General features: G+C 32.5%; 5 protein-coding genes across 5 annotated transcripts; 4 read left to right on the forward strand and 1 right to left on the reverse strand.

Annotated features, from left to right (window-relative positions):
* Positions 1–3,266: 3,266 nt before the first annotated feature.
* On the forward strand, positions 3,267–4,364 carry LOC102630182 (uncharacterized). Its single transcript, XM_006487156.4, has one exon. It carries the CDS (start codon positions 3,549–3,551, stop codon positions 4,236–4,238), a length of 690 nt encoding a protein of 229 aa, XP_006487219.2. The 5' UTR covers positions 3,267–3,548; the 3' UTR covers positions 4,239–4,364.
* Positions 4,365–4,990: 626 nt separating this feature from the next.
* LOC102630481 (probable aldo-keto reductase 2) lies at positions 4,991–7,860 on the reverse strand. Its single transcript, XM_006487157.3, has 5 exons — positions 7,542–7,860; positions 7,245–7,445; positions 6,290–6,462; positions 6,081–6,183; positions 4,991–5,586 (listed from the first exon to the last, which is right to left on the reverse strand). The coding sequence occupies exons 1-5, from the start codon at positions 7,752–7,754 to the stop codon at positions 5,248–5,250; spliced, it is 1,029 nt and encodes a 342-aa protein (XP_006487220.2). The 5' UTR covers positions 7,755–7,860; the 3' UTR covers positions 4,991–5,247.
* A 4,555-nt stretch (positions 7,861–12,415) lies between these two features.
* LOC127899236 (probable jasmonic acid carboxyl methyltransferase 2) lies at positions 12,416–14,186 on the forward strand. The gene is made up of 5 exons (XM_052432574.1): positions 12,416–12,490; positions 12,591–12,846; positions 12,932–12,995; positions 13,572–13,698; positions 13,824–14,186. The coding sequence occupies exons 1-5, from the start codon at positions 12,416–12,418 to the stop codon at positions 14,184–14,186; spliced, it is 885 nt and encodes a 294-aa protein (XP_052288534.1).
* A 503-nt stretch (positions 14,187–14,689) lies between these two features.
* On the forward strand, positions 14,690–15,449 carry LOC127899186 (protein HYPER-SENSITIVITY-RELATED 4-like). Its single transcript, XM_052432419.1, has one exon. The coding sequence runs from the start codon at positions 14,984–14,986 to the stop codon at positions 15,443–15,445; it is 462 nt and encodes a 153-aa protein (XP_052288379.1). The 5' UTR covers positions 14,690–14,983; the 3' UTR covers positions 15,446–15,449.
* Positions 15,450–20,600: 5,151 nt separating this feature from the next.
* On the forward strand, positions 20,601–21,805 carry LOC102608458 (protein HYPER-SENSITIVITY-RELATED 4-like). The gene is made up of 2 exons (XM_052432418.1): positions 20,601–21,206; positions 21,294–21,805. Exons 1-2 carry the CDS (start codon positions 20,601–20,603, stop codon positions 21,666–21,668), a joined length of 981 nt encoding a protein of 326 aa, XP_052288378.1. The 3' UTR covers positions 21,669–21,805.
* The last annotated feature ends 5,773 nt before the right edge of the window (positions 21,806–27,578 follow it).

Here is a 27,578-nt window from a genome sequence, read left to right on the forward strand (position 1 = left end):
GTTGATTCCTTATGTTTCGCTTTGCGAATTGGATAATCTAATCAATTGAGTCAATGGAGCCCAGAGATCTAGCCCAATTTGGAGTATTAGCCACCCCCAATTAGCCCAATCATTTATTCGATTTTGTCTGCCAAGAGGGCTTTTATTTTGAGTTTCCCTTTAATAACTAGTCGTTTTCCTTTATCAACTCTTTTAGTTCACTATACCCTTTTGATACTTCAAAGGTCACTTAATTTATGTTGTGAATCTGCTTTATAGATTATTTGATAGTGTAGTTTTCACTTGAGCTACATGTGTCATAAAATAAAGATTTATATAATATGGAAAAGCTAAAAAAATAACTTCTCCTTAAATTTTACAGGTCCCCCACCCCCAAATGTAGGTCTTTAAGTTTTATTTACACAAATCACTCACATGTTACATGTTTTGCGATAGGTATTGATTCAAGTTGATATAATACTACGATCTTTAGTTGACAATTTAGAGATTAAGGTTTCGTTTGATGGTATTGTGATTTAAAAGTTATAACTGATATAAAATAAAAGTTGATGATTGTGGCACACATAAATTTTAAAATTAACGATTCTAACAACACAATAAGGATTATATACATTTGTTTATCAAACAATTAATTAGGTAAAATACTGTAACTTTCAAACTAAAGTTACAATTTATAAATATTTACCAAACACTTTATTATAGTCATGACATTAAACTATAACCGCTATACATCAATCACAAATGGAGCTTAATTTTAGGAAACCAAGAAGCAATACAAAAATTTTAATTTATTTTTTGATATTTTACACATTTAAAAGCACATGTATTTTAAAATTTAAAAACTAATAGTTGAATTTAAAACTATGAAATTTGTTTAACATTAACATTTAACAATAGCTTTTCACAAATTCTTAGTTATGATATTTTTTAATATAATAAAATGATCCAAGTGAATTTTAATATATACATAATTGAAAATTTATTAAATATGTAACATTTTTCTTCTTATTTCAATCACCTTAACAATTTCTATCCAAATAATCATTTGTGTATGGTGCTTGAGAGTGTATATCACATAGACCCCATTTGAGATTGCTTTTAAGATATTTAAAAGTGATTTTAAAACGATAAAAGCTAATTTTTTTTAGAGGTCACTTTTGGTAAAATCACTACATACTACTGCAGATTTTGAAAAGTATGGGAAGAAAAACTTTTTAAAATTTGATTTTAAAAATTATTTTTATATTTAATATAATTCCATATATATATATATATATATTCTCATAGATATTATAAAAATCCAAGATTATTTTTATTGATTAAGACTGAAGGGTAACTGATCAAATTCGTAGACATTCTTATGATAAAATCATTAAATTTAAAGAGATTATTATTATTGCCAATTATATTGAGATAACAAAATAACAAAATAAAATTAATAATTTAAAAATGTTTATTTTAGTTATCAATTATTGTATGTACATAATAAAAAAATATTGTATAAATGTGTAAATAAATTAGATTCAATGTTACATCCAATTTAACTATTTACATTCTTACAATGGCTTAAGCAATAGAATTTATAACACTTATAAAAATAAATTTTACCAAATGTTTAACTAATTCTCTTTACAGTTAATTATTTTTATAACACAATTAACAATAATTATTTTTAAAGTTACTGTATTATCAAATTGACCCGTAATATTATTTAGTTATTGTACCTTTTTATCACTATTCATAACACTTATAAAATTGCAGTACATATGTAATTATTAACTAGTTAAAGAATTTCTATCATGTACTTTAGGAAAATTAGATAAAAGATTAGTATTAGCATATGGGAATGGGACCGCCACTACTTTGCTTCCATCTTTTCAACACAATCCAAAGAAACCGTTTACTGTCACAATCAAATCAAATAACAAGATGAATCAAATTACAAATAAACTGTTAATCAAAATCAGAGAGTGAGGATTGATCAAGATTTGGCAAAACAAAATAACCCGTTGCCACGTAGCATCAATTCTTCTAAACCCTAAAAGTAGAAGGGATAAAAAAAGGCCAATACGCTTCACTCCTGCATTATTGGTGGGTGTGATAATAACCGAAATGCCAGTTAAAGGTGAAAGTCTGCTATAATTATCAAAGAAAAAGAAAAAGAAGAAAAAAAAAAGAAAAAAAAAAAGGCAGTTTAGTGCTATGTGTCAGTTTCTTAATTTGTAAGAAACCAATCAATGGTTTTGCGACAAGTCCATCAGGATTGTCATGTTAGCACATAGATTATAGAAACTCCACTTGCTAACTTATCGATGAATGAATTTTACTTGATTGTTAATTTACATGAAATATAATTTAGTGAGATTCGCAATCAATCATATTAATTGAGGGGATTCAGGGTTTCTTGATGAATTGTGTAATAAATTTTGATGAATTGTGTAATTTTTAACTTTTGCTCAAGATTAGGTGGAGTACTACTAAATACTAATGTCTTTTAATTATTATATCTTTCTGATCATTGAATTATTACTTTCCTTTTAATCTTTTAGGAAAGATAGTGGTTAATTCATCTTAAGTAGGATTGGAATTTTAGACCTCTAGTATCATTATAAGAAATTTTATCAATTGAACCAATTAATGTCTATTCTTAAAATAGAGTTATCAGTCCTTTTTCGAAATATAATCCTGGGTTTTTGTTTCATTTTTTAAAAATAAATAATTGAATTTTGAATACCATGGGTGGGAAAAGTTTGGTCATAAGAATATATAATGTCAGAAGTGGGGTAAAATAAATCTAATAAGTTATGTACAATTATCTCTCTTAACTTTTGTACAATAATCTCTCAGGAAAGTTGACGATGCAATCACTTATTATTATTATTATTATTATTTATTTATTTATTTATTTTTGGTTGCAAAATAAGCTAACAAGAATGTTCTGACTGGCCAGTTGCTCTCTAATTATTCTTGCTGTTCATTGTCAAATCTAAAAGAGGAAATGAAAATAAATGAGTAATTTACAATTGTACAAAAGTCTTTTGGAAGTGGTGAGAATATCACAAGAAAAAGAAAATCATTGGTCCAGTGGACTGTGGACTGGAAATCCCTCAACTTGCATATTTTCCAGTAAAGTAAATAATAGGGAATATGGTGTGTCTTTGCTAGATGAAGAAAAAAAAAATTGATATAATAAAAAAGAAAAAGGCTTATATTCTTCTATCTATATATAGCAAGCCAACCAACAAGTTTCAAGACCAAACAAACATTTCAAGCTTCCAAATCTTAGAGAGAAAAGCAAAAGCAGAGAACAGTCTAGCTCACTCTGTTTCCTCTGTTTTATCTTCTCTGTTTTCCACTCTGTTTCTATGAATCAGAACACCAAAAACACGTCACTCTTTGCTATGTTGATAGTAGCAACTTTCTGTCCTCTCTTTGGAGAAGCCCTGATCCAAAACCAACTCTCCTGAGTCTTGCTAGTGAGAACAAAAACACATCAAACGCTATACTTCACTTCAAAATCAGCTTTGATTCTTGATCCTTGTGTCCAAATGGATTCATTTGAAATCACCAACATTAAAGTTGCGAAGGCTAATGCAATCCACAAGCATCGCCGGATTCGAAAGATGGCAAGCTTGTTCAGGATAGTTGAGATTTGTGTTATCCTGATTTTGGTCTCACGTTTTACCCTTCAGCTCCCATTGGCTGTAAAGATTTCGGCAGAGTACTTCAAGGATTTCGCACTATTCCTTGTTAGCCCTCGCTTTGTCTTCATCCTCGGCAACGTGATTGTTGCCATTCTTTTTGCAAACTCAGGGCAGTTTTCCTTGGAGGATTCTGCCAAAAAGGATCCAGCAAACGATTTCTACACACAGTTTGTGCACAAGAGTGAAAAGACTCAAAATATTCATCGGTATGAGGTTGAGAACAGAGAAAAAAAGAGCATCTGTGCAGAGAAATTACTTTGTGATGAAGCATACACTTCTTTGCAAGCCAAGGGTTATAGGAGATGCCAATCGGAGAACTTTAAGCGTGTAAATTGCGAAAAGTCATGCCGGGAACTGAGGAGAGGGGGAACTGAGAAGTTCAAGAAAAGTACTAATCCTGGGGAAAGATTGGTGAAAAGCTCGTTCCCTGAAGATAGAATGAGCAATGAAGAATTTCGCCGCACAATTGAAGCTTTCATTGCAAGGCAACAGAAGTTTCGAAGGGAAGAAGAGTTAGAGTTCTCTTTGATCTAAAGGGTACTTAGATAATAGCATAATTAGAACGTTCCCTTTTCTTTTCATTTCTGTTCATATGTTTGTATGAGTCTCTTTTGTAAATTGCTATATCATATATGCAATGGAACATTTCTAGTTACCTTAGTTTTCTCTTTTGCTTAACTGTTTCTACAACTTCAATTTTTCTTAAAAAACGATTCATTGATGTCAAAAGTTAATGGATAGTCTAGTCAGTGAAGGCACTTCTCGAAGATTTGGATAAGCGGATGAGAGAACTACAGGGATTGCCATATTCTGAATGATGTAACAATTTTGACAAAATGAGCAGGAATGTATTCCAATTCCATATCTTGTTACATCATAATATCCTTTAGTGCCAAATTCTAATTCTGAGTTGGGTGCGTCAAATTCCAAACTAAAAGATCAAAGAACAATACCAACTATTAAATCTGAAAAGCATATACATCTGTTTGCCCATGCCCGAATTTCAAAATCTATACAAATCAGATTAAGGGAGTACCTGTGGCAGCACAAGTTCTATTCTACAAAAGTACAGGATGAGTTGGAGTTTATGCTTTTTCATTGGCGGTAAAATTTTTAGCGAGAATATGCAATGCTACAAGTGCTAAACGTACACAAATCAGAAAGAAAGGATCATTCATGAACTACCAATATTTCATTCTGATAAAGAAATGGGATATCATGGGAAAAATATCTTCATGAAATAGGTTGTAGATTCCAATCAACAGAGTAGGTTTGACAAGAAGTAATAAAGTTTTCTATGCTCCAATCTTATTACTAAAATGTAAGTGCTATATTTTTAATTGTAATAGTAACAAAAAGAAGCCAAACGGTTCTATTTATTCATACAAGGAGTGTCATCTCAACACTTCTGATGAAAATATTGTGAGAAAGTTTATGTAACAAACAATCTTATCCATAACAAATTTACTGCCTTATTCTGGTATTCAGAAAGTGCATACTGGGACCAGAGAGGCAGAATAGCCATGGCTAAAAGCAATCCATTTTAAGAAGGGTTCCATGAAGACAATGGTGGGGTATCAGCAGTCTTGTAAGTACCCAAGGAACTCGGATATCTGTCACCCTTCACATTATCTGCTGAAGCAATAGCTTCAAGTTCGGCCATTTCTTCTGGAGTTATTTTCACTGACAGAGCCTTAATATTTTCATTGAGGTTGGCAATCTTGGTGGTTCCAGGAATGGGACATACGTCATCTCCTTGGTGATGAACCCAGGCTAATGCAAGCTGTGATGGGGTGCACCCTTTGTTCGCAGCTATTTCATTAACACGTTCAAATAGCTTTTGGTTATGCTCCAAATTTCCAGGCTGGAATCTTGGTAGGTGCTGCAGAAGTTAGAACACTCACACTTCAGCAAACAAAACTAAAATCAAATCATTAAGAAAGAACAAGATATTGGATATAGAATGCATTTACAAGCAGAAGTAAATGCAACTCTCGTTTTGATATTACAGCACTTTGGGTGGTTCCTAGGTGTTCCACAGCCCCAATTTTCTTTTGAATAATAATATCATGAAATGCTAAATATACAGAATCGTCAAACATATGGACAAAGAGAACCAAAAAAAAAAAAGGTGAAAGCGAGGTGAAAGACACTAAGTTAGAGGAACAATGTAATAAAAGGATGCCACAAGATAGCATGACGCAAGGTAATAGTCTACAGAAAGCACACCTTCATATTGTAGGTTAATGATGAGATAGGAGAATAGTTGCTTGCCATGCTTGCAAACATCCAATTATGACGCTAAAAAACATTTTTAGGCCAAATGCAGATGCATTGCATTCCAAATATTAGTACTTGCACGGTAGATTTACAAACCTTTCTATAATCTCCCTCTGATAAGCTTTCAGCCAACTTAGACCCTGATGAAAAGAATCCTCGTCCTAGAGGACTGTACGCAACAATCCCAATGCCGAGTTCCCTGAGGAACCATTGGCATTGCATTAGCGGATGTTACAATACTTTACTCATGATTTCTTATTTCCTTTTAACTCTAAATAATTGAGTTCCTCTCATTAATGCCTCACCTGCAAGTAGGAATTATGTCTTCCTCTACATCTCGTGTCCATAGGGACCATTCCAACTGCACAGCTGTTATTGGATGAACAGCATGAGCTCGTCTAATTGTTGAAGCAGAAGCCTCAGACAGTCCAATATACTTTATTTTGCCCTCTTCAACTAGTTTCTTGAGTTCTCCAATCTTTCAAAAGAGCGAAAAAAAGAATTACTTCATGTTCAATATAAAGCCAGTTTCAAAGTCCAACTAAGAAACTTGATGGGAGAAGGAAACATTGTGAGAAATCAAACTTCATAACCCTATCAGATCGTTAAGTTTCAAAGAAAGATGCGGCTTAAAAAAAAAGGATAAATGCTCATTACCTGACAAATACAACAATATGTGTAGGTCATTAACATTGATCCAACGTTGTTTTTTGAGTTTTCACACAGATTTCAGCATGGTAATTCAAAACATGGATGCAGAAAGTCTCTCAGTCAAGTATACAACAAGACAAATTGCACTTTCGTGTTAAGAATAATTAAATATGATAATATCTCGTCTTCCTTCGATGAGTCACGGTCCACATATAACAGACCATGTCTTCACAGTGTCTGTAGTGTTAGTTAACATGAAAAATAAAAACCTTCCCTCTCCTTACCCCCACACATCTAACATGCATTCTTCCTGCCAACCCCTTTTCTTCAACAAAAATACATTCCAAAAGGGTCTGCGATATGCATTACACATGGATATGTTCACACGCATTCAACAATTGAGACAATGTTTTGACGAAACAAAAATCACTAACTATACAATACAATAACAAACTAAACAAGTAAAACTTTATACTCACAGTTGATAGATGAAAAAATCTATATTAGTGAACAGTAATAACATTTGTTTCGCAACCAAAGCTACAACCCCACAATACAAAATGCGGCATTTAAGCTTAACAAAAGAGAGCAATAAGGAGAGGAAATTACAGTGACTTCAATGGGAGTTTGAGTGTCAATGCGATGTTGGTAATAAAGATCAATACAATCAACATCAAGACGCTTCAAGCTGGCCTCACATGCAGCTCTCACATAAGCAGGATCCCCATGATATCCGTACTTACCATCCACAATACCTATTCCAAATTTAGTTGCCAATTCAGCTCTTTCCCTGAACCCTCCTTTCAAAGCCTATCCAGAATTAATAATTAAATAATACCCGCACGCTAAAGATGCAGGAGAATTAAGAAAAGCAAAATAAATTTATGAAAAATTAAGATGACCGACCTTGCCCAGAAGAATTTCATTTGTGTGCGGGCCGTAAATATCAGAAGTGTCAAGAAAAGTGATGCCACTGTTGATGGCATGGCGGATTAAAGCGATCATATCGGGCTCAGGCTTCGGGGGACCGTATAAAGCGGACATGCCCGTGCACCCCAAGCCTTGTGCTGATACTTCAAGGCCTTGTGAACCCAGCTTCATTCTCCTCACCGTCGCCATTTCCAGAAATCACCACACTTGTTAGCTTAGCTGACCAGGAGAGTGTAAGAACAAAGATAATGGCAGGATTATAATACTTTAATATAGCGTTTGCTTTTTTTTATTGGACTGACAATATTGAAGAATGAAAATTTTATAATTGGGAGTATGGAGTGGGAGTAGAAGTGGGAGTGAGAGTAAATTGTTTATTTATACTGAAATAAAAGTATAGAATGAAGATTAAAATTCAATTTATATGTTTACGCTGTCTTGGATTGGGAGTAAATAGTTTCAAATTATAATTTTATCTTTATTTAAAAAATTATAGTTTTTTAATTATAAAGTTAATAAAAAATATATTTAATGAATAAATTTTTATTTTATTATATTTGTAAATTTATAATAATTATTAATATTCTTAATTATGAACATCACAATTTTTTATTAATTTTAATTTTAATTATATAAATTAAAAATTATTGATAAGGACAATATAAATGAAATATTTTTACCATTAACATAGTATGAAATTACTATTTTCTTAGAATAAACTATTTATTAGTATTAATTATTAATATTAAATAAATATAATACTAATATTTTAAAATAAATATAATAATATTATATTTTCAAATAAAGATGGTTTATAGTAATATTATTAATTCTCTATTAATATAATAATATTATTTTAAGTAATTTAGACTTAGAATCAAACCAAATTATTATTTAACAATAACAATAATAACAACAAAATTAACTGAAATAATAATATTAATAATGATAATAATAAAAATAATAAAAATTATTAATAAGTTTTAATAATAATAATAACAACAACAATAATTAATCATAATTAAAATGATAAAGTTAATATATTTTAATAAAAATAATTTTAATCATAACAAGATAAATATTAATATTAATGAATTAATTACAGTATAATAACAATTAAAATAATAAAAGAAATAAATTTTAATAATAATAATGACAGTAATAATCATAAATAATAATAATTAAAATAAATAAAAATAATAAAATTTAATAGAAATAATCTTATATAATAATAATGATATTAATAATAATAATAATAAATTAAAATTCTTTTCAAATGTCATTTTATTCCAAAAATGGGCTTATATGTAAAATTTTGTTACTTTTAGTGGCTATTGAATTTTGCAGAAAATATAAGGTAGTGTAGTGTAATCAAACACAAAATGACAAAGGTTGTTGTATGTTGCAACCGTTGCAATATAGGCGGACCCTCTTTTTAGAAATAAATAAATTGTATTAAAAGGCTAAAAAAATTGACCAACAATATATCCAAGTTTTCCTATTTGAGTTTGAAAAATTATAAATTAAACTCTTATCCGATTATTTTGAAACAAATTTAAAAAATATTCTTGAACATGTATAGTTTAACATACAAAAATTTTAGACTGAAAATCAATTTGTACTAATTATGTGATTGGCATATTGAAAAAACTATTTTGATATGTGTGGATATAAATTTATGTGATTTGCCTACAAGTTTATGTGATTTGTTGTTATGCATTAAACGTGATAGTGTATATGAGCATGTATGTGTGTAGATCCAAAAAATTAATTCCCTAAGGGTGCGTTTGACACATTGTATTATATTATATTGTATTGTATTATTTTAATGTTAGTGTATTATATTATGTTGTATTGCATTAACACTTTATTATAATAATGTTGTACAATATTTGGTGCTACACTGTACTGTGTTGATTTTTTTGTGGTTAATTTAAATGAAATATTATATTATGTTAATATATTTAAATTGTATTAATATTATATATTATTATTAATTTTAAATTAATATTATTCAAACTTATTCATATTTAAATATTTATTATTAGTTATAATAAATTATAAATTTATTAATAAATTATAATGTAAAAATAAAAAATATTATATAATATTAAAAATTTATATTTATTTTTATTATTATTATAATAAAGCAAAAGAAAAAAAAATTATTAGTATTATTTTAATGTAAATAATATTTTAATGCCCCATTATACAATGTAACAAACATTTTCTAAGGGTAAAGAAAGAGGAAGAATTTTAGTGGAGTAGAAGAGGATTGCGTCGATCAAGGGTAAGAACTGAGAGGCCACAGATGGTTAAAAGGGCTCTATTTTTTCAATTGAAAAAGAGTAGTATGAGTTGTCTGTGTGAGATTCGAGAGATATTTGAAAAATCATTTTGTAAATATTTTAATTTAGTTGAAAAAATATTAACCCACTGCAAAAGACTATTTATAAAATTAACTCGTTATGAAATTTTCTTTACGACATTGCTCCCACTAAAAAATAATTATACTAAAATTTTACATGAAATTTAAGGAGTTTTGTTTTCCCCAATGGTGTCAAACTGTCAATTGCCCGCACTAGCCAACGCGCACATCAACCCTGCATATTATCCGCCGTGCGGGCGCAACCGCGCAAGTAAGATCACATTGAGCTAAAATACAATGCTAGGATCAGGGGGTAGGCGACGTGTTGGCTGGGACGGGCTATAGCTTGTCCAATATTTGGAGAAAATTTTCAGCTTTATTTACGGAGATATCATTATAATTATTTTACAGAACTGCCATTGTTATGTTTACAAGTTTGTCCTTTCATGTAAATTTGAAAACAGGCCATACAAACTATTGAATTTAATAATTCAAGTTAATCACTAAAGGTGATTTTGTTTCCGACCTTAAATTTTTGTTCTTTTTAATTTAATATCTGCCACTGCCCAATTTTAAACTAAATAATTTAATTCGTAAAATCCAAAATCCAATAATTATATGATTATAAAAGTAAAAATTGTAACCATAGTCAAACAGTAAATAGATTTAAAATAAATTAGCCACACATTTCAGAAAATAAAACACACACTTTAGTTAGTAATTATTTTACATAATTACAACATAAAGAAATTAAAATAAAAAACGGTAACCAATTCCTAGTCTATTTAAATTCTTGGGAGACTTCACATAGTAATATATAGTCCTAATTAAAAAATAAAAGAAATTAATTCACCCTAAAAACAAAGTTCCTAATTTGGTCCTTGCATAGGATAACACACTCGATTTCACTTAACGACAGTGCCTAAGGTTAACCCTGATTATAGGTCAACTAAAGAATTAAATAATGGGATGATATAAAAATCAGAACACATAGAAGTTACATGATTTAGCACTTAACTTACATCCAAGGGTATAGAAAGAGTAATTTTCACTATTGAATACAAATTACAACGAATTTTTTTTTTTTTTTTTCAAGTTTAGCTATTTGCTCTTGTCCCTTTGTGCATCAAGGATTTTCTATCCATAATATAATTTAGGTATCATTAATCTTTGATGACTCATTATTCTGATAATCTTTATCACTAAGAGTTTTATATGATATCGATATTTATCTCCTTCTTAAATTGAGCTTTTTATAATATCAACGCTTATCTCAAGCATTTATCTTCTTTTTAAACTCGTCTTGTGCTTCAGGAGCTTCTAAATTCTTCTACTGGGTTTAGATAATGTCTCAAATTACTCGTCTCTAGTTATTGGACTCAAAACCTGGGTTTTTTCTAATTAAATTTATCTCCCATGGTGGTGCTCATATGCTTCCTTGGTCTTATACGCACATGCTCTCATGCTTTTATATAGGTGTACTTAATTAACTTATTAAGCATCCTACTGAGCTAGCATGCTTTCATGATCTCATGCTCACGTGCTCTCATAGTCTCACGCACATGCTCTAGTACTCTTATGTAGTTGTGCTTAGGTAACTTGTTAAGCTTCATACTGACCTAGCATGCTCTCATGGACTCATGCTCACAAGTTCTCATGGTTTCATGCTCATGTACTCTCAAGTTCACGTGCTTTCATAGTCTCATATAGCTATACTTGATAGACTTATTAAGCTTCAACTGATCTAGAATGCTCTCATGGTCTCATTCTCTCATTATTTGACTTGCTACATTTTTCCTTGCAACACCTACCAACCAAGAAAACAGAATAAATTAACAATACAAAATTCATATCACTACGAATTCCTTTTACACGAAAGAAAAAAGGAAAAAAAAAACAATGTTACATTTATAATAGAGGGAAGAACACAAAATAGAGCAAAGCAAGCTTTGAAAATGTGACCAGAATAAAATATGTGTCATTTCCCAGCCATGTTTTTGCTGGGGAGGCAGGGGACATTGCCACCAAATTTAAGCAAAGTAACAAAGACTCCCAAATTCCGATACAATAATGCATTCCTCGGAACGCAATTTAATCTCAAATGTAAAATTATTCACCTAACAAGCTCGATTTTCCAACAGATGGAGTCAAATACCAGTTGATTTATAATGTATTATGTAACATAATACTAAACGCGGCAAGTAGCAATTTTTAATGCCAAAGTTGAACATTGAAATTTCTCGTTTCAGAAAGTTTAAGGGGTTGCTTTACGTACAGTGAAAGGTCAGCTGATCTCTCCATGTAGTCCAAACATGGCGTACGTTATTTGCTTTTGCCTCAAATCTATCACAACGTAAAATATATTCTCAAATGCGCATGATCAGATGAGTTTTTCTAGGAGACTGAAAAAAACTGAACATAAATAAAAGGGTGGATCGACAATGCAGGTAGCATCTCAACAAGGCCAGAAATAATTTTAGCAATGGAAGTACAGCAAGTTCTTTGCATGAATGGTGGCCGAGGAGATACCAGCTACGCCAACAACTCAAAGATTCAAGTCTCTTTCCTATTTTCACTCTCACTCTTACACCCATATTCTCACACAAAATGATCTACGTTGATGATTATATATCCTTTTATTTTTGTTTTTGGAACAGAAAAGAGCAATGCTCACGGCAAAGCCAATACTACAAGATAGCATAAAAAAGTTGTATTGCAATCGCCTTCCTGAGTGCTTGAAAATAGCAGATTTGGGCTGTTCTTCAGGACCTAATACTCTTTCTCTATTGTGGGAAATCATAGACACGATTGATGGAACGTGCAAAAGGCTGAATCGCGAGGCACCAATGTATCAGGTTTTCTTGAATGATCTTCCTGGAAATGACTTCAACACCATTTTCAAGTCATTGCCAGGTTTTTATGAGAAACTGAAAGAAGTAAAAGGAAGCAATTTTGGACCCTGTTTTATTGCAGGAATCCCTGGCTCTTTCTATGGCAGGTTATTTCCCAACAAGTCTCTTCACTTTGTTCATTCTTCCTACAGTCTTCATTGGCTTTCTCAGGTTAGCAAGAAAAATATGAATATTTCCTCGTATGGAGGTTAATATCTAATGCTTATATAGTGCATATACACTAGTGTGAGATTGATTTGCACTTATTGCATAATTCTCTCTATTATTTGGTGTTCAACGTTACTGCATTATCACTTTCTAGCCCATGAAATTTGACCCCTTACAATATGGTAACCAATATCGTAAGCATATATAATTCTGTATAAAATGACCGCACCTCTTAAAAATTGAAATCACTATTAAAAGTTGATCTTCTTTGCTTTCAGTTCCATAAAGGCAGGAGCGTTGCTTAATTAAGCCAGTCTTCTATGTATATATGTTGAGCTATTCCACATATTTTAGCAGTAGTATGTTATTCATTACTCAGACTGGCACTAAAACTTTTGCATATGTACAATCATGGTTAGTTTTTCGCATGAATTATGAGGTACCAGAAGGGCTTGTGAGCGAATCAGGAGTTCCATTAAACAAAGGACATATTTGCATGGCTAAAACAAGCCCTGTTGGCGTACATGAAGCTTACTTGGATCTCTTCTAGAGGGACTTTACATTGTTTCTGACATCAAGGTCAGAAGAGATACTTTCTGGTGGCCATGTGCTCCTCAGCATAATTGGAAATGACAGAAAGCCGGGTGACCCTAGATGTACCGGCTGGGAGTTGTTAGGTGTCACTCTGAATGACATGGTCCTAGAGGTAAATGACTCTCTCCCTCTCTTTGATGTTCACCATTGATGCTTGTAATGTAATGCACAACTGGGAACGGCAAGCAGCAGTAAGCTGAACATAAAGTCTAGCTAATTTCCCTTTCTGTTCTTCAGGGGTTGGTAGAAGAGGCAAAAGTGGACTGGTTTAATCTCCCTTATTATGCACCTAGTCCAGAAGAAGTGAGACATGTTATTCAAACAGAAGGGTCTTTTAATATCCGTCGATTTGATATACATACAGTTGATTGGGATGCTAATAAAGATGATGGCAGCAAAAGCCTAACTTCTGGTAGACATACAAGAGGCAAGAATATTGCCAAAAGTATAAGAGCGGTTTCCGAATCTATGCTAGCAAGTCATTTTGGAGAGGAAATCATGGATGATTTGTTTGAGAGGCTGGCGAAGAAGATTTCTGAGTACTTGGAGTTCGCACCAGGCCACTCTACTACAATGGTCATTTCCATGACCAAGTCCTGAGTTTTCGTCACATGTTCTGGCTTTTGTAGTGTGATTTCGTTCATTAAAATAACGGAGAAAATCAGTTTAGCAGTCCCGTTTTATAGAATCTGACAAAAACATGCAATTTGGGAAAATTTTTTCTTTAGTTTCATAATTAATTTCTGGAACAGAAACATTTAACCTGTAAACTAATGGTAATTTATCCACTTTTCAGTTCATATTTCTGCGATGACATTCCAAAATAGCACATCGAATTACAATTTGCTACTGTTGGACCCATATATGCAAGATGTGATAATGTGATCAGAATCTCTTCTTGTCCGGAAACAAACTTTGTTATTAGAATTACAGAGTGGACAAACAATGTGGCGATGAGCCCAAGAGTTGTCGTTTCTGAGAGTTTGCCAAGCTTGAGAATTAGGTCATTTTCCTGAATTAAAAAAATTGGGTCTCACCTCTTTTCAGAGAAAAAAGAATAACAATTTGAAAGTTAAGCAGAAATGAATTTGAAATGATCTGTTTCTGATTTATTTTGCTTCATGACAAATTACATTTGGCAGTTTGCACACAAGATGGAGGTATGCCAAGTGTATCCACACAGATTGTTCTGATGGAAACAATTTCAAGAGGCCAAATAGACAAGGACAAAACAAGCTTTTCGGAAGAAGGAAGAAAACATCCAACTAAAGCACAAGAATCTTGTTTTTCCATTCAGGTTCCACGAAAGTGACTATTCAAGACCTTGGAACAGATCAATTTTAAGGTGAAACAAGAAGTCGCCCAATATCAAATTTTACTTCAGTTCCCTTACCAACATGCTTTCTGCCAGAACAATTGCATCGAACCTTGAGAAATTTTCTAATACCAAAATGCCTTCTGCCAAAACAATTGTATCAACTGCAGCTTCTGTTGCTGCTTCAGCCATGGTCATTCGGTCCATAGCCCGAGAATTGGTACCCCATGAACTTAAGCTGTTTGTCCTGATGAATATAAGAGGGCTTTTCGAATCTTTTTCCTCTGAGATAACCTTAATCATTGATCAATTCGATGGGCTGGCTAGCAACCAAATCTATAGGGCTGCTGATATCTACTTAGGCAACAAAATCTCCCCCTCTACCAAAATGTTTAGAGTAAGCATGCCTGAGAAAGAGACTAAAATGTCCATTTCAATGGCGAAAAACCAAGAGATCGTAGATCACTTTGATGGAGTGAAGCTCAAATGGAAGCAGGTCACAAGACAAGTAGAATCCACGCAATATGTCTTATACACCGGCTGAAAGAATCTGTAATTATATGTTTGGAGAGTAAGAAAAACGATGAGAAAGTGAAGAAAAATGACGAAGAAGAATCTAGAATTTATTGAATAAAACTCAACCACACAATCGTGCTTACAGCTCTTTATTTATACTCAGTTACAAAGTAAACTAAATCTGTTTTATATTCTATACACGCTAAACCAATTGGTTAACAAAGTAGCTGACTCAGCTAACTGAATCTTTTACACGTCAGCTATCAAGTTATCAAGTGTGCTCATCCTCACAGCTCTGACCATGCTCTGTAACATCCCCTCTCAAGCTAAACTGTCCAGGATGGACATTTAGCTTGCTGCGAAGATAATGGAAGCGGTCAAAAGTTAGTGGCTTGGTAAGTATATCTGCAGTTTGATCCTCACTTGGAACAAATTGCACTTCAATCTTTTTGGCCGCTATTTTCTCCCTGATAAAGTGAATGTCCAATTCAACATGCTTAGTTTTAGCATGATAAACTGGATTGTAAGCCAAAGCTATGGCACCTTGATTATCACACCACATAATAGGTTCTGTAACAAGTTTGATTTTCAACTCACTAAGCAGATTTTCAATCCAAACAACTTCAGATGTAGCTTGAGCTAAGGCTCTGTACTCAGCTTCAGTACTGGACCTTGAAACCACTTGTTGTTTCTTAGAACACCATGAAACTACATTCGAACCAAGATACACTGCATACCCAGCTACTGATTTTCTATCATCTTTGTCACATGCCCAATCAGAATCACTATAACAGTTCACTTGTAAAGTTCCACAATGATAAAAATGCAAGCCAAAATGAATGGATCCCTTCAAATACCTCAAAAGTCGTTTACATGCTTCCCAATGTTCTGTCATTGGTAAGGATAGAAATTGGCTTAGTTTGTTAACTGAGAATGCTATCTCAGGTCTTGTTAGAGTCACATACTGCAAGGCCCCAATTATACTTCTGTACTGAGATGCATTAGAAATAGGTGAGCCTGAACTTTTTGTGAGATGATGCCCTGTGGACATAGGAGTAGGAACTGGACTGCAACTTGCCATATCATGTTTTGCTAAGAGATCAGCTATATATTTGGCTTGAGATAGATGAACTCCAGCTGCTGTCTTAGAGACTTCAATCCCAAGAAAATAGTTTAACTCCCCCAAATCCTTTAAGGCAAAAGTAGTCTGCATATTATGAATTACTTGCTGCACCAGTTGGTAGTTAGATCCAGTAACAATTATGTCATCAACATATACTAAGACAAGTAAGATATGATTATTTTCCCACTTATAGAAGAGAGAGCTGTCAGACTTAGAGTTTAGAAAACCCCACTGATCTACCATAGCATTCTTGAATCTGTCAAACCATGCTCGGGGGGCTTGCTTTAATCCATAGATGGCCTTCTTGAGTTTGCATACATGAGTAGGCTTTGTAGGATCAACAAATCCTTCAGGCTGGACCATATACACATCTTCAACCAAAAAATCATTCAAGAATGCATTGTTTACATCTACCTGTCTAAGGATCCATTTGTTCATGACAGCTAAACTCAAAACTATTCTAACTGTGGAAGCTTTCACAACTGGACTATAGGTTTCAGTATAATCTATTCCATGTGTCTGATGGAAACCTTTTGCCACAAGTCTTGCTTTGTATCTAGAAATGGTTCCATCTGAGTTATATTTAATTCTGAAAACCCACTTGCTGCCAATTACTTTGACAGGTGTTGATGGTTGTACTAAAACCCAGGTATGATTGTTTTGAAGTGCTTGATACTCATGCATTGCTTGAAACCATTTTGGATCAGTGATTGCTTGGGAAACAGAGGTAGGTTCTGAGGGTGTGGCTAAAAGAGCAGCAAGATAAGACTTTGGCTTAAAAATGCCAGCTTTAGATCTGGTGATCATAGAATGTCCTATTGGTGGTGCAGCAGGTATTATATGTGGTAGTGATTGAGTATCATTTAAAGGTTGAATATCAGACATTTGTGGTGTATGAGAAGAAGAATAAGGGGAATTTACCTGGCTGGGAATTGTTGTTGAAAACTCGGAGGAACCACTTGCTGAAGAGGATTGCAGAGGAGATTGCAGTGCTGGAAAATGAGTAAAGATAGGAGTAGAGATAGTGGACGAATGGGAAACTGTATCATTTGAATTACATGATTGTGTAACAGAAGAAAAGTCTGAGCCAGGCACATATGGAAAGGAGTTTTCATCAAAGATGACATGATTGGAGATGTACACCCTACCAGAAGAATGAAGACATTGGTACCCTTTATGTTGAGAGCTGTACCCAATGAAGACACATCTACCTGATCTAAACTCAAGTTTGTGCCTATTATATGGCCTGAGGTAAGGATAACAAGCACAACCAAAGGTTCTGAGAAAATTGTAATCTGGTTTTTTATGAAAGATTTTTTGATAAGGTGAAATATTATTCAAGGTTGGTGTAGGCAATCTATTGATGAGAAACACAGCTGTGTGAAAAGCATTCCACCAGAATTTTAGTGGCAAACTCGCTTGGGCTAACAAAGTGAGGCCAATATCCACAATGTGCCTATGTTTTCTTTCTATTCTACCATTTTGATGATGAATATGAGGACAAGGATGTCAGAATTGAATACCAAATTGATCAAGATATATGGAGAAACTTCTAAATTCTCCTCCCCAATCTGTCTGGACAGTTTTGATATGCCTATGCAAGTGTTTTTCAATGAAGTTTTTGAAGTTTATGAACACTTGAAGAGCATCAGATTTAGCAGTCAAGGGAAAGATCCATGTAAACCTACTGAAATCATCTAGAATGGACAAATAATAGGAATAACCCTGAGTTGAAGTAACATGAGAAGGACCCCAAAGATCAGCATATAAGAGTTGAAGAGGCTCTACTGTTTTTGTTGGAACAGAATCAAAGTGTAACAGATGACTTTTACCAAACTGACAGGCATTACAGAAACTCAAGTGTTTGATTTTATTCAAGGAAAAGTCAGTACAATCCTTCAATACATTTTTGAGAGTATGAAAAGCCGGATGTCCTAGCCTTTTGTGAAGCAAATTGATGTCAGCAGTGCTTGTATTAGCTATCAGGGCTGACTTACATGAGTTATTACTGACAAGGGAAGGATTATTCTGGACAACAGAACCATTACAAGACAAAGAAGGAAAATAAGCAAACATAGATTCAAAGTGATTGACAGAAGATTGACAAAATAAAACTGGGCTATCATCAGAAGATTGGGATGCAATCTGGACTTGATACAATCCTCCTTTTGCAATTCCTTTAAGCAAGATGGTCCCTGAACTCCTGGCCTTAACAAAACAACAATTTTCAAGAAATTCAATAGTAGCATTATTATCAGCTAGAAGTTTCGAGACACTAAGTAAATTTTTGGTTATTTGAGGAACATAAAGAACATGACTCAGCAACAAAGGTTCAGATGTAGTTGTGTCTAGCAATACTGATCCAACTTGTTTAATATGCAGAGAAGAACCATTACCAACAAGCAACTTTTCACTTCCACTATAAGATTTTGGTTCAAGAAGTTTACCTGCATCATTGGTGATATGATTAGTTGCACCACTGTCAATGTACCAGGTGGGATCTTCAACCATCTCAGGAGTAGGAACTGTGGGTGCAGAAGGAGAGCAGCCGCTGTAATCTCCAGTAAAACCAAAACCAGAAGCAGAAGAACTTGCACCAGTGGAGCTACTAGGTTGAGTAACATAAAAAGCAGCTGGATCTGAGCACATCACATAGCTTTGATATCCTGGACCTCTTGGCAAATTGAAATTTCCAGCATTATGATTAGTAAAGACATTGCCAAATTGAGAATTAAACCCTCTGCCATAAGCACCATTAAAAAATCTACCACCTGAATTTCCAAATCCCCTTCCAAAATTCCTTTGACCAGCCCTAAAATTGCCATTAAAATTTCCTCTTGCTTGATTCCTTGAAGGTACAAAAGCAGAATTGTACCTATTCTTGCACTTGTGAGCTCCATGACCCGGTACAAAACAGATTTGACAAACAATAGTTGAATTACCATCACCAGATTGTCCCATACCATTTCCATTAGCAAAATTTCCATAGACACCTCCACCATAAGTTCCATTATTATTATATCTTGGATTACCACCAGCATTTTTTCCAGAATTAAACTGTTTTTGTGCCATATTAGCTGACAAATTATGAGTAACATCACTAGCAATTTTGCCTCTCTTCTGCTCAACTCTATTCTCATGACTTAACAGTAAAGAGTAAAACTCATCAAGATTAATCTTGTCACCTCTAGCTAAGACACTCGTAACAAGAGACTCATAATCTGAGGAATCCAATCCAGTCAAAACATATTGAACAAAATCACTCAATTCAACAGGTTTTCCAGCCAGAGCTAAGCTATCAGATAACCTTTTCATTTTAGCAAAATAATCAATCATTGACATTGAGCCTTTTTTAAGTGTTTGAATCTGCATTTTAAGAGGCATTATTCTAGCCTGAGATTGTGAGATAAACATACTAGTAAGTGTGTCCAGAAGCTCTTTAGTAGTAGAGCAATGAATCACCGTTGCCAGCAAATTTTGTTGAATGGATGACATCATCCAACTCAGAATCAACTGATCAGTCTTCACCCAAGCAAAAAACTCTGGATTAATTTCTCGATCTCTGATCTTGTTGAATCAATAGCTCCAGTGACAGCTGATGGAAGAAATTGCTCTGGACAGGCTCGATCACCATTGATGAAGCTCTCCAAGCCGTTACCTTTAATTGTTGTTAAAATCTGAGTTCTCCAAACAATGAAGTTATTTTGGTCGAGTTTCACAGGAGTAACAAAACTATAAGATCCAGAGGTTTGATTCGAGCTCATCATTGTTTGCTCTGATACCATGAAAGAATCTGTAATTATATGTTTGGAGAGTAAGGAAAACGATGAGAAAGTGAAGAAAAATGACGAAGAAGAATCTAGAATTTATTGAATAAAACTCAACCACACAATCGTGCTTACAGCTCTTTATTTATACTCAGTTACAAAGTAAACTAAATCTGTTTTATATTCTATACACGCTAAACCAATTGGTTAACAAAGTAGCTGACTCAGCTAACTGAATCTTTTACACGTCAGCTATCAAGTTATCAAGTGTGCTCATCCTCACAGCTCTGACCATGCTCTGTAACACCGGCCAATCTACAAAGATGCAATCTGAAATCCGATATTTCAACCTCACTTTTCATAAGCAACACAAAGATAAGGTTCTCAATTCTTACTTCCCTTATATATTAAGGAAATCAAAGTCTGCACAAGAAGAGAATAAAACTTTGAAGCTGTACTCCTTAAATCGAGATCATGCTCGTAGATTTGGACTGGATTCTTGGCACTGGATTACCTTCAATCATCCAGCTACACTTGATACATTAGCCATGGAGGCAGAGCTGAAGAAAATGATAATAGAGGATCTTGAAAGGTTTGTCAAAAGAAAAGACTATTACCGAAGAGTAGGAAAGGCTTGGAAACGTGGATACTTGCTGTATGGCCCTCCTGGAACTGGGAAATCAAGCTTGATTGCTGCAATGTCAAATTATCTTAATTTTGACATTTATGACTTGGAACTCTCTGCTGTCCATTCCAACTCTGAGCTAAGGAGAGTTTTGCTTAGTACAGGTAACCGATCAATACTTGTTGTTGAAGATATTGACTGCAGCCTTGAGTTAGAAGATCGACAAGCTCAGCCTACAACAGTGAATGTTCTTAAACCACTTAGACCAATGCAGGTACAACCAACAGCTTATGATAACAAAAAGATTTCTTTCTCTAAAAATCCCTGTGCCTTATTCTTTTTTGTTTCATTTGTTATTCAGGTGACACTTTCCGGATTGCTTAACTTTTTAGATGGTTTGTGGTCAAGTTGCGGAGATGAAAGGATTATCGTGTTCACCACAAATCACAAAGACAGATTGGACCCAGCAGTGCTGCGCCCTGGCCGCATGGATGTGCACATTTACATGTCCTACTGCACTCCTTGTGGTTTTGATACACTGGCTGCCAATTATCTGGGAATAACAGACCATCCCCTTATATATGAAATCAAAGAGATAATGCAGAATGTACGGGTGACTCCTGCAGACGTTGGTGAGCAGTTGCTGAAGAATGAAGATCCGGAGATTGCACTCAAAGGCCTGCTTCAGTTCCTTAATGCAAAATTGATAGAAGGCTGTGAAAGCCAAGCTAGTTAACTAAAGAGAATTAAGGGGTTAAGTAAAGATGCAGAGGAAAGTTTTATATGATTTGAATTGAAAGGAAATAGTATGATGTGAGAACATAAAAGGTGATAATTATTGTTGCAATATAGAGCTTCATTTTCATGGTTAAAGCATGAATGTTTTGAACAAGTTCTGGTTCTTTTATACGGAAAATTCCTTCATTAAAAGTATAAAAGAAAATAAGTATATTACTAACACATTTTGACAAAAAATATGTAAGTAGTCACATAATTGAATATTTGGAAACAAATTCATCGACTTTTCAAATTTGTTCCATTTTAGTTTGCTGACTTATTTGTGTCAAATTCAGTTTTATTCTATGACTTTAATCCGTTTTAAATTGGGAAAGTAGACTTTTACCACAGAGTTCTAATTTTGGAAAGAGGTCTTTCACTATACGTTAATTTCCTTGAATTTTGGGGAACTAGTCTATTGTAAATAGGATGGTAATGTTAGAAGTTTAGAAATTCTTTTCTAGTTTCATTCAATCAAATTAGGTTCTAGCATCGATGCGCCCTCTGCACAAGCAATTGCAACCAATGCAGGTTCTGCCGTTGCTCAGCAATAGTAATTCTGTCCATATCACTGGATTTGCTACCCTTCAAACTTCAAATTATATCTTGGATCGTACAAAAAGCCTCTTCAAGTCTTTGTCCTCTCAAATAACTTTGATCATTCGTGAATTTGATGGATTGGCAATCAACAAAATCTACAAGGCGGCTGACATCTATTTAGGCACCAAAATCTCTCCATCTACCATAGTTTTTGAAGTGAGCATGCCGGAGAAAGAGACTAAGATGTCTATTTCGATGACAAAAAATCAGGAAATTGTAGATTTCTTTGATGGGGTGAAATTTAAATGGAAGCAAAAGCAAATCACAGGACAAGTGGAACTTAATTCCAATCAAATTTTCTCATTCAGAACAAGAATTCAATCAGAATTGAATTCTTTTGAGCATACTTTTGACCGTAAACACAAAGACAAGGTTTTGAATTCTTACTTTCCTGCTATATTATGCTGGGGTTATCCCACATTAGGTGGAAAGCGTTGGTGGTGAGAGAAAGTCTCAACTCTTGAGCTAGTTTTCCGAGTTGAAAGAGGCTCAAGATCACTTAACACTGGTATTAGAGCCAACTTCGCCATCAGTCTAATTGAAAGAGCAAATGTTTATGCTTTTGACATAAGGGCCGATGTGCATGGTGAGATTGTTGGGTTATCCCACAACTGGCAGAAGAGATTGGTAGAAAGTTTTAAAATGAGGGAAAGTCTTAGAGTTGGAATATTGGCACCCATCCAAAATCTTTTTAAATCCCCTCTCCTATTACAATCATATTTATGATGCGTTGACTTCCCAAATTAGGGAATCAGAATTTAGAATCAGAATCATTAATAACATTTACTTTGCAAAATGGAGGTAGGAAATGGAATCAGAATCGCAGGGCCCATCCAAATTTGGGAATAGGGAATAGGAGATCGATTCCCAAGGGTGGTGGGAATCAATCTCTCATTCCCACGATTGATCCACATGAAATAAAAAATACTCATTTTGTCCTTGATTAAAAAATATTATTAACAATAATTATTATTATTAATGATAAAAAATTTACAATTAATTAATATATTATTAACAATAATTATTAATACCAACAATTTTTTAATAAATTATCACAATAATTAAAACACAAAATATTAATTATTACAATAGTTCATTAAGTACGTTTTAGTAATTTGTTACAATCTAACTCATTCTGATTATGATTCCAAGATAAAATAAATACATTTACGGCAATACAGCTCATTCTGATTCTGATTCCTATAGTTCAAGTAAACAACTTATTCTAATTTTCATTTTCCATTACCATCCCTGCCCATTCTGATTTCAGTCCATTCTAATTCTACTTTAATATATCTCGCATTAAGGAAAAATACTCTAATATATCTCACATCTATTGTATCTCACTTCAAACTCTTGTATTTTCTCTCTTTTTTAAAAAAAAAGAGAGAGAAAAATTTTGTATTTTCCCTTCTATCAAACTCACACATGTAATTTTTTTTCTCAAATTCCCTATAAATTTTTCTTCAATAACTAAGATAATCTATTGATATTAAACAAAATACATTCTGACAAAATTATCTAACTCTTTTTTCGGCTCATACTTGAACTTTTTACTTCATAATATTAAAGATATTTTATTTAATTCATTCATTTTTATTAAGAAGTTTGTCACCCTTAAAATTTTTTAGTAAGGAGTGAGAAAATAATAGAAAACTAAAAGATTCACAAATTAAATGTGTTTAATTAAAAATAAAGGGCATTTTTGGCATTAAGTTTGGTATAACTAGAAAAGGGGGGTTCTAAAAGAATTTTGGAGGGGTGCAAATAGTCCAACTTAAAGCCTTATTCATTGAACTTACCTTTAAGGAGAGGTGGGCATTTGGTTGGGTTTTTGTCAAATTGAACCGAATCGAACCAAAGGATAAAGCTGAAAGATTTCTAAATGAACGAACCAATTGGTTCTTATTCAGTTCAATTTGGAATCGACTGAACTAATCATTGAGTTCACATTTTTCTTTTAAAGAACCAATCGGTCCTTATTCAGTTCACATTATTTTATAATTAAAAGAAGAATATATAAATGAAAAAGAAACCCTAATCCTCTAAACTCTCTCTTATACATGGTCTCCTAACTCACTTTACTCATAATTTAGGGGTGTTCGCGGATTGGTTTTTGTGGATTGGACATCAATGTAGATTTGATTTACGATTTTGCGGATTATAAATTTTTAATTTAATACAATCCATGGATGGGTCAAATTTAATCCAAATCAAATCCATATGTTTGCGGACTGAATGTGGATTTGACACAATCCATATCCAATCCATCATTTTACGAATTAATTTGCGGACTAAAAATTTTTAATTCTGTTCAATTACGAGCTAGTTAAATAAAAAATAATTATAAAAATAATTATACTACCGATCAAATTCAAAATTAAATAAAATTTAAATAAACTAATTATTTAAATAAAGCTAGAAAATCTCATTTGTTTAAATTAGTACATGAAATTAATTGTTTAAGAAACTATATTTGTTTATTTAATTATTTTTTATTTTATATTATTACTAGATAAGATATAATATGGTGTTAATATAACTATATTTTAACTTATTTATTTATTAGTAAGTACTAATATCATATTTACAAGATAATCTTTTAATTAAATAAATATTTTCATTTTTTTTTGCAGATTTGCAGACTTTTCCAGATTTACAAAAGTAAACCCATATCCAATCGACTGACTGCGGATTTTTAAAATTTCAGTTCAATCCAATCCACCAATCTAAATTTTTACGAATTAGATTTCCATAGATAAGATGAATTGAGTAGATTTGGATTCAAAACACCCCTAACCCATATTGCCATCATTGTTGATTCGTCGCTTTACCTCTCATCCAGTTCATCGCGTCCTCACAGTCGTCATCTAACCTTCGTGGTCGTTGGCTCTCATTTGTTTTAATCATCACCGCCCACCTCTCGTCGTTGCTCATTATTGTTACCCAGGCAAGTAGGCAACTATCAGCAGCCATTCTTTTCATTCATAATAAAGGTAAAAGATAAGAACTGAACTATGTGGAATAGACATTCAACTTTATTTCTTTTATGCATGACTGGTTATTTTCGGGTTAGATTTGAAATTTTTTTAACCTGACTTGACCGATATTTTTTTATAATAGGGTTTAGTTCATTGGTAGGTATTCTATGTATTCTCTTTTTCTGATTTTAATTCATTTCCTTGAAAAATCAACCAAACCTAAACTAAGATCGATCAACTTTGATGAATTTTCTAAACTAATTCTCAAATAGAATCGGTACAATTCATTTTGGTTAAATTGCTCATCGGACCTAATTTAACATTAATTTCCTTTGGGTAAATATTTTTATGATTAAATTCATGCAAAAAAGAACACCTACACCCCAACATTTGGAGAAATATTAATCAAGACCCCAAGTTTTCAATAAGGGACACTAAGACCCCCTTTCCACCATAATACCATTTGACTCTATAAATCGGAAAAAATTAACTTCAAAATTTTATAATAAATAGAGACATGACATTAAGATAAATGTAATAATATATAAATTTTAAAATAATTTTAATATTTAAAACATATTTCAATATTTTACACTCTATTAGGCCTATTTTATTATATTAGAGTAATTTTTAATAATAAATAGAATATAATATTAAAATAAACAAGTTAAAATTAAAATTAAAATTAAAATTATTTTGAGTATTACGTAAAAAATAATTCTAATATTATTAATAGGGAGATATTTAAAATCTATTTAATCCAAAGATTTGTTTAGAATCTTTATAATAAATGTAAATATATTATTAAAATAAATATAATAATTCAAAATCTTAATATTAGTTTAAATGTTAAAAATTATTTAATGTTATTATTAGTTTACTAGATAGATTATATTATTTATATTAAATATATATTAACTAAAAAAACTTAAGGTCAATTTTTAATTACTACATTCAATGGGTATTGTGGTTAAAAATGGCTCTTAAAGACTTTTATAACCATTTTCGCAAACCTTAGAAGTGTAGGTATCTTTTTCTCTAAATTTACCCAAAAAAATCCTTGGATTTCGAAGCTTTCTTTTACTTTGAGTTTCGTTTTCTTCTTCTTTTTCTTTTAATCTATTTATTTTAATCTATCTTTACTTATATTCTGAATATTCTTTTGTACGTATAATTTTTTTTCATTATATATACATATCTATTGAATTATTTCGTTTTATATATTTTATTTGCTGAATACTTTACACTTGATGCAGGCACGTGCAATGGATTTATCTTTTTAATTATTAAAAGCTATATTTTTTTTAATTTATTGATCTATTATTATTTAATATTCCTTCAAAAAGGAAAGATTAGATTCTCTTTGTATTTTTATACTTATTTTTTTTAGTCACTATCACATTCTCTACCTTTTTTGGCCATAAAAAGTTAACAAAACTCAGTGCTCTTTTGATTCTTTTTTTGGTCATGCATTCATTTTGTAATATAATATTTAGGAGCATATTTGTTTCTTCACAAATATGTCTCTGATCTTTGTATTTCATTCTCTGTAGTTGAAATTTGTTACAGATTGGAGTTTGTTGCAGATTGAAGTGGCAGTTTGCCCCAGTTCAACTTTCTTTGTTCATTTCTCGAGAAAATGGGGGTTCTAGGAAAGTTTTGAGAGTGGGAGGAAGTTGGGCTTGGAATCTGTTTTTAGTTGGTTTTCTTTGGCTTTGAGAGAGAGCTGAGGCTTTGAGGAGAAAGAGAGGCCGTGAACTTTATTATGTATATAAGTGTGCTATTTAATACAGTCGAATGTATGTGTATTCCAATAAAGTGAAAAGTACGAGATATTAGCTCAAAATCTCAAATCTTATAATTGGGTTCTTTTTTATATTGAACCGAATCGAATAGAACGGAATCAAATTGAATTACTTTTGTTCGGTTCAGTTCTAGGGATGGCAAATGGTTCGCTTTTGTTAGTTCGGTTTGAGGTTTCATGTAACCCTACCCCAAATGAAAAAAAAATTTAAATAATTTTTTGAGAATAAAGTGAGGAATGGGAGAAAAATAATCTTCAAATTCTTAAATGGATGGGGTTTGATTTTGTACTTCCCACCCTAATTCCCATTATATATAAATATATTTTTAATTCTTATTTAATAATTTTATTTTATCAACTATAATGTCAATTAATATATTTTTTTATTTTTATGTAATATAAATAGAATATGAATAAAAGAAAACCCTATAATATAATTTTTTTCAACTTTAAAACATTGTTATGTTTTCTTTTTCTCTTTTAA

Source organism: Citrus sinensis, chromosome 8 (genome assembly GCF_022201045.2).
Source record: "Citrus sinensis cultivar Valencia sweet orange chromosome 8, DVS_A1.0, whole genome shotgun sequence".
Taxonomy (NCBI): Eukaryota; Viridiplantae; Streptophyta; class Magnoliopsida; order Sapindales; family Rutaceae; genus Citrus; species Citrus sinensis.

Excerpts from the sequence above, each read along its gene's own strand:
- LOC127899186 (XM_052432419.1), top strand. The coding sequence starts at position 14,984 with ATGCTTTCTGCCAGAACAATTGCATCGAACCTTGAGAAATTTTCTAAT.
- LOC102608458 (XM_052432418.1), top strand. The coding sequence starts at position 20,601 with ATGCTCTGTAACACCGGCCAATCTACAAAGATGCAATCTGAAATCCGA. Across the intron at positions 21,207-21,293 it reads AACCACTTAGACCAATGCAG|GTGACACTTTCCGGATTGCT; the intron begins GTACAACCAACA and ends TTTGTTATTCAG.
- LOC127899236 (XM_052432574.1), top strand. The coding sequence starts at position 12,416 with ATGGAAGTACAGCAAGTTCTTTGCATGAATGGTGGCCGAGGAGATACC. Across the intron at positions 12,996-13,571 it reads GTCTTCATTGGCTTTCTCAG|GTCAGAAGAGATACTTTCTG; the intron begins GTTAGCAAGAAA and ends TCTGACATCAAG. Across the intron at positions 13,699-13,823 it reads TGAATGACATGGTCCTAGAG|GGGTTGGTAGAAGAGGCAAA; the intron begins GTAAATGACTCT and ends TCTGTTCTTCAG.
- LOC102630481 (XM_006487157.3), bottom strand. The coding sequence starts at position 7,754 with ATGGCGACGGTGAGGAGAATGAAGCTGGGTTCACAAGGCCTTGAAGTA. Across the intron at positions 6,463-7,244 it reads AAACTCCCATTGAAGTCACT|ATTGGAGAACTCAAGAAACT; the intron begins GTAATTTCCTCT and ends CTCTTTTGAAAG. Across the intron at positions 6,184-6,289 it reads GACATAATTCCTACTTGCAG|GGAACTCGGCATTGGGATTG; the intron begins GTGAGGCATTAA and ends ATGGTTCCTCAG.
- LOC102630182 (XM_006487156.4), top strand. The coding sequence starts at position 3,549 with ATGGATTCATTTGAAATCACCAACATTAAAGTTGCGAAGGCTAATGCA.